At 39.2% G+C, this 7,317-nt stretch overlaps 1 protein-coding gene across 2 annotated transcripts in view; it reads left to right on the top strand.

Moving 5' to 3' along the window:
• The first annotated feature begins 1,987 nt into the window (after positions 1 to 1,987).
• LOC147747529 (vitellogenin-A2-like) overlaps positions 1,988 to 7,317 on the top strand; it is a 70,144-nt gene continuing 64,814 nt past the window's right edge. For both annotated transcript variants that reach the window (XM_086953994.1, XM_086953993.1), the window contains exons 1-6: positions 1,988 to 2,090; positions 2,365 to 2,385; positions 2,512 to 2,663; positions 4,193 to 4,444; positions 6,918 to 7,079; positions 7,168 to 7,316. In XM_086953994.1, coding sequence (XP_086810120.1) covers positions 2,051 to 2,090; positions 2,365 to 2,385; positions 2,512 to 2,663; positions 4,193 to 4,444; positions 6,918 to 7,079; positions 7,168 to 7,316 — 776 coding nt within the window. In that variant the 5' untranslated portion in view covers positions 1,988 to 2,050. The remainder of the gene's footprint in view (positions 2,091 to 2,364; positions 2,386 to 2,511; positions 2,664 to 4,192; positions 4,445 to 6,917; positions 7,080 to 7,167; position 7,317) is intronic.

Here is a 7,317-nt window from a genome sequence, read left to right as displayed (position 1 = left end):
TGGTGGTCCTGGACCTTTCTGCCCTACCCTGGGATGCCAGAAATGTAACATTTTGGGGGACTCTGCCTGGTGGCAGGTATCCCATGGCAGGGATGGACCATGAGGCGGTGCCTGGAAGTTACTAATAAAGGTATGCCCTTGGTTGAAGGTGTGGGCGATGGATAAAGGGGCCTGCTGGCACATGGCATTAACCATTCTGAAATGTTCCTTTGTAAAGGAAGGTAGAGATACTGATGTGTTGCATGCCCAATCGATGAGCTGTTCATCTACCCTATGTCCTGCTTCTCAAAACAATTATGTATGATCTTATGAACGGTGTTCTCATAACAATGTTTACTTAACTATGACGAAGGTTGTCACTTATCATTTCACAAGGAGTTGTGTCTATGTGATTAAACGGCTACGCCCTTGGTTAAACCACAATAACGACTATTGTCCAGCTCCTTGGGAGTAATGCAGTGGGGCGCAGCAAGTTGCACGTGTGAGTGCGCACTATTGGGTTATTGTCACAGGAGAGTGGGAGTTCCACTCAGGTTACAATCCTTGTCAGGGTAAATGACAAAAGCCATTACATTACCCTGTCAAGCTAAACTTAGAGACACTGTGTAAAGTACGTATGCAGCACACAGACAGTAGTAAATCGAAAACACAATAGAAGTAAAATCCCAAAGCCAAATTTGGCTAAGGTAGGATAAATGCCTTTAAACAGGCATTTCAGCTGAAGCAAAGTCAATATACTGGTTTACCACAGCCCACTGGGAGAATTGCATTCATAAAAGAAATAAGTATCGCCTGTCCATGGCCAGAAATATTGCTGAAGTCAGAATAGAAGAAAAAATAAAACTTTGGGTTCTGATGATGACAGACATTAATTTTACATTCCTTGATTAAAACAGATGGTATACAATAAATCTCGAAGGCCAATAGCTTGAGTATGGGTGTTTGCTGGTTACTGATAAGGGTTGTATTTGCAATTGAAAATCATGCCTATTTATAGCAACATATTGCAAACGATTGCACCCTGGGCGCTCAGATGGTGACTTCCCACTGTATCCTGGTCTTCTAATAGGTGCACTTGATCTAGTTTTCAAAATCCACAGTTTTGCTGATTTACAAACATTTCCATGCGATGCACGCTCCACACAAAAATGTATTTGGTTCAAAGTAAGGACCTGAAAATGTTTCACAATTAGCAAAAATGTGCCTGTTGCGAATAGCTTTTAAAATATGTTTGTGGGACAAGCCAACATTTTAAGTTATTAGGATGGAGTTCAAGTAGGCAATGGAAACATAATCCAAGAATGCAGACCCGGTCACTCTGCACTTATTACCATGGTGTAGTTACATTCTCATTATTATACAAAGACCTCAGGATAATTCAACCTACTCGTACATTCTGACATCACATTGTACAAAATCACATCACATTTAACATTATTAATACTAATGAAAATACACAGATTGTACCTTCATACAACATGTTCACTGTGTTAAGTTCATACTAAGTCCTATATTAAATGATGAACAAATAAATACCTGATAGATTCGATAAATGCCTTTAATTTGTTAAAAAGAAATCATGGAAAGCTTACACTGAAAATGGTTCTGACGGAAACGGCACCAGTGGATGACAACGTGTGACTTTGCACAACTCTTTGGATTCGATAAGATCTCTCGGGTCGAGTCGGAATAACCAGAAAAAAAGGTTATCTAGACCTTTCATAGATGTACAGTGGAAGCTGCCAAACATGTCACAAGTCCTTCCCATTAACAGACAATGAGGTGCTTTTATTTTCATGCATTTTGTCCAAATATGAACGTATTTACAAAAATACATGGAGCTTGTAAAAGTGTAACTTTTTTGAAACTATGCAATAACTAACGCACAACGTTCCAATCTATATTTCGATGCCTCAGGATTTGAAACAATGTTAGTCCACTGATAAGGAAATTGAAAGTCAGCAAAAATACCCAGACTGAGTAGCCACGCACTCCCCTTTTCCTGCTATAAAAGCAGCCGTGCCCCTGGTCACATCCATTCACCGTCACCATGAGGGGAATCATCCTAGCCCTTCTGCTCGCCCTTGTGGGTAAGATGGCCCTTCTGCTCCTTTCATTGTGAAGATTTGGAAGTATCTTGTTAATGTATCATTTCTTTTATGTTTTGTGTAGCTCACCCAGATGGCTATTTTATAGTGTTTGTTGGACAGGAGTGGGAGTGATTGTGGGGCAATCAGCAGAAGTATTTTGTAATTAAAATTAGTGTAATTCAATTAAATTCAATGTTATAAAATGATCAGCAACACTGCATGAGTTCTGTTCTAAGCTTTTTCTCATCTGCCCACTTGATATTTCTCCCCACAGGCAGCGAGCAGCTCAACTATGGTATGTATTTTTTAATTATAAGTTTTTTTTTATCTCTTTGTATCTTATTGTGTTGATTGTGTGGTTTGGTTCACAAATGCTAGGACAAATGTTGGCCTCAGGGCTCATGTCTGTGTCTTCTTCCAGAACCTATCTTCAGTCAAAGTAAGACCTACGTCTTCCAGTACGAGGCCATTATCCTGAATGGATTACCGGAGGCTGGACTGGCCAGATCTGGAATGAAACTGAACTGCAAGGTGGAGATCAGTGGATTCGCACAGAAGGCCTATCTCCTCAAGGTAGGAATGAACACAGTGTGAAGCACACATTGATGAGATGCAGCAAGGTGGGCACAAGCGCAAGTCCTCCACTAAACTCATTCTATTAGACACATGAAAGACTAGTATGTGGATCAGGAAAGGCAACTACGTCTGTTACTCTGCATTTATTAGCCATAGTATTTTTGAATAATCTGTTTTATCCTGTTCATTTGATACATAGTTTTGTTTCAACTAACTAAATGTGCACAACTCAGAAACTCCTGTTTGGGCCACTCAGCCTTTCAACATTCTGAAGTCAATAAAATGAGTACCATTGAGTTGGGTAGGGATAAAACATCTGTTATTCTGCTTCTCAAAGGGAATTGTCAAAAAAAGTATACTAACCTTATTCTGAACCATTTCCTAAATACCTCTAAGTACCTAGAGACAAACTAGACAGACTATCTGGATAATGAACTATTGAGAGAATTCTAAAATGTTTACATTTTATTCTGTCCATGTTTATTTCAGTCTGTTGTACTTCTTTCCCTACAGTTCTTTTTCTATTATTTTCCATCCTATTTCCCTTCTTTTTATTATTATTTCTGGATTTTTTCTGTCTATTCATCCCCTTTTCTGTATTTTTCCATCCACTTTCCTTCCTTCTCTCTATCTTCCTTTATGTCCAACCTTCCTTCTCTCATCCTTCATTGTCTTTTTTCCTTCTTTCTTCATTCATCCTTCTCGCCATCCATCCATCTATCCATACACCTGTGCTTCCATCTCTCTATCGATTTATTCATATCTCCATCTAGCCAAGCAAACGTATTTCCTTCCATCCATAACTGTATTTTATGTCTCCATCCATTCATCATTCTCCCATCCAACCATCATCCATCCTTCTTTCATCAACCCTTTTCTTAATTCATCCCTTCATTCTCGTATCCATCCATTCATCTATCCATGTCTTTCCATTCCTCCCTTTCATAATCCTTCCATGCCTTCCACTGCAAGGGTTCATATTTATGAGCTTTTTGGAGACCAGATTCTCCAATCAACGTCAATAGAGCCATACAAAACATGAATGAATCTATGAAAAATGCTTAACCATGTGAAGAGCTAGGGGTGTCTCTTAGCACTAGATATTTGGAAAGTAGTAAACAGCTTAACCTATATTTAGTTTTAACCTATTTTCATAAGCAGGTTTACAATTCTAGTCATGTGGAACGGGGCCCTTTGCCAAGAAAGATGAATCTAAAAAAATTATCAAAATCAGATTTGGAATTGTGATATGTTTCTAAAGCAAATGCTAAATTCTATAATGAAATATATGAAATGTCAGAGACTTGCTTACTTACGACAAACCCATGTGTGGCTGGGTATAGCTGAATCTTACACCTAGGACCCACAGAATTTCCATGGTGTGATGCACAGATACAGGCTCTGTGATTGCAAGTCTTCATAATCAATATTCATCATATGACATTGTAACCAAGACCCAATCCCATTTGATGCGTTTGTCTAAATTAACCTACAGAGATCATTCATAGAAATGTGTTCTTTTCCAGATCACTTCCCCTGAATTCAAAGAGTACAATGGCATCTGGCCCAAGGATCCATTCACTCGGTCGTCAAAGCTGACCCAGGCTCTCGCTGCTCAACTCAGCAAACCAGTGAAGTTTGAGTACAGCCATGGACGCATCGGAGCTATATATGCCCCAGAAGCTGTGTCTGAAACTGTACTCAACATTTACAGAGGGATCGTGAACATGCTTCAGGTCACCATCAAGAAGACACAAAATGTATACGACTTACAGGAGGTTAGTGTCAATAATTTCAAAATATTGTTATAGCAAAAGGTTGAGCCAATAATAATTCTACTTGACATATGTACATATAAATGGTATACCATAAAACTATGGAATCCGTCCAGGGAAGACACCTTATAGTTTCACCTAGGCTGGCTTCCTCTTAGATACACAAATAGCATTTACTGAGGAGAGGGGATGAGTGGTGAGGTCCCCTTTGCTCTGCAGGGAGCAATAATGCACTCCTCATTCTCGGTGAGTCTCCAAGTAGTATACGTAAATTACACCTGTGCTCCAAACGTATCAGCTCTGCACCGCTCACAGCTACCAAACACTATTTAAAGATTAATGACTACATGGTCAACAACATACTATTTGTCAGATTTATCAACAATTTCTGTGGGTGCAAAGTCACCATAAGTGATAAAAATCCGTGCAGAGTGTTGATTTGGAACTTAATTTTCAATACGCTGGAAAGTTGTCTAAAATAAACCAAAGTGATGTCATGAGCTGCTTTGTGTTACTTTGTGTCCCATGTAACCACCCTTGGTGTTTAACGCAGATGCAGTCTACTAAACTTTGTAGACAGGGCTTGCTGCCAAATTAATGTGCCTCCTCCAAGCAGATGCAAAGAAGGAGACACATGTTTTTTTTCTACAGACTTTTCTAACTATGCTTGTGGGCTATACTGTGCAGGTGACAGAGTGGAAAATGTTTAGGCCTAAGTCTAAGTATAATATTTTGGGACTCACTCACAAAGGTGTGTGCATGGCAAAAAGTAGCCAAACGGTGCACTAGCGCTTATGACAAGAACTGCAGCATAATAACTTAGCAGATATGATCCTATCCTCCTCTGTTCCTCTCACGCAATGCTGCACAGCAACTTTGGTTGTGACAGAGCACTTCATGAGATATTATTGAATCTGTCCCTAATTTCTCTTGCACTTTCCCCACACAACAAGGTCCATACATATTACTACATTCTGTTTCTTTTCGTTAGGATTTAAAATCCAACTATGTACTTATTCCATTTATTATTTTACATAAATTTGCTTAGAGATTTTACAGGATTTAGAAAAATACAAAGACTGAAACTACTATTAATGAAACACCTCAAAACAAGTTGAAAAAATGGCGGTACACTTACAGTGCAACAATTGTAAGCCTTTCTGAAACCATGAGGATTAGCCCACTCATCAATGTATTACAGATCTGGAGATACATTTTGCAGATTGTGCCATACTTGAATCCTGGCTGGATTATGCACATTCAGTTAATCTTGACCTGCCTAGTTATCCATTAAATCATTCCTTCAAAACCAAGCAAACATGTTAGTAAGAGGAATGTATTGGTTCTTTCGCACTAGCCTACTTGCCATTGCCTTACATTGGCCAATATTTATTGTGTGGGTTTCATTTATAGTTTTCAGTACTATGTACCTGCCATAATATAGGCACCCCGGTACTAATTTGTAAAGCATTTCCCCCTACTGGACCAACGGAGTTTGAAGGTTTTCTCTCAAATTGCTCACTGTCATTAAATTCAAACTTCCTCCCTAGATAGATTGTTTCCCTGTCCCGCCCACTACTTTGTGCCCTTCAAGGTAAACTCTCCTCTACACTTGGACAATTCACAAAGGCCATAAAACCTTGACTCTTTCAAACATTGTTCAGTTTATAAGGTTATTTCTGCACCCCTGTGACAAGAAAGCAACAGACTCAGACGAGGAAGTACTGAATGACTAAATACCCAAATAATGTAAACAAAAACTTGCCACAGTGCTCCAGAGTAATGTGCGTACACCTACATAGGTGGACTTAAAATTAGCACAGACAACCAATTGTCCTCTTAATGTGTTCTTAAAGCTGTAGTCTTCATTTACGATCATGGAACCAATATTACTACTGCACCTGATTACAGTGGTGCACAGAAGAGAAGTACACGAGTCGAAACCTTGGATTCAGCTGGCCTGGTGCTCAGTTGACCTCGAGAGAGGTGGCAACTCTAACTTTGAGAAATGTGTTTCTTATGTTAAGTGTTTCCTTGCTCTAAAGGGTGCTACTCAAGCGGACTTGGAATAAACTAGGAATTCGTTTTTTAATGGAATCTGACATCAAAGGAAATTGCTTCAAAAGCTAAACTGGGGTTTGCATATTTTGGAATCCAAGAATAATCATTGCAGAAACCTTAGACTGGGTGTGATACATTTATTTATAACACTCACATGTCTAGAAGCAACATATTGTCCAGTCTTAAGAAGCAGTAAAATGGCTGATAGAACCTCCGGCTAGACTTGAATCAGGAATCTATCTGTATCTGTGTCATTGTCTGCAGATCGGTAGGTTGAATCAATCAATGAATGTTGCATAAAAAGTTAATAATTCATAGAATTGAATATATATCTTCGAAATGTGTTTATATAAGGGCGAACCAATATCCAGAATGGAGCCCCAGATTGTTTTACTTTATCTGCTGATTTCCACAGTCTGGAGTCACTGGTGTTTGCCATACACGATATGTGATTCAAGAAGACAAGAGGACAAACAGCATCATTGTTGTGAAATCCCGGGATCTGAACAACTGCCAGGATAAAGTGGAGAAGAACATTGGCATGGCTTACGTGGAGAAGTGCTCATCTTGTCAAAAGGTTTGACCTTGTCACATATCTCTACTTGAAATGAACACTGAATCTTAGATCCTCACTACCAATGATAATTGTATTTTTTTTGCAATAGATTGTGAAGAATCTAAGAAGGGCTGCAACATATACTTACAAGATGAAGCCCAAAGAAGATGGTGCACAGATCACTGAAGTGACCGCACGACAAGTGTATCAATTCTCCCCATTCTATGAACTCTATGGTGCAGCTGTAATGGAAGCCAGG

This window comes from Lissotriton vulgaris, chromosome 1_1 (assembly GCF_964263255.1).
Source record: "Lissotriton vulgaris chromosome 1_1, aLisVul1.2, whole genome shotgun sequence".
Taxonomy (NCBI): domain Eukaryota; kingdom Metazoa; phylum Chordata; class Amphibia; order Caudata; family Salamandridae; genus Lissotriton; species Lissotriton vulgaris.
This window is presented reverse-complemented; position numbering and strand designations above follow the sequence as displayed.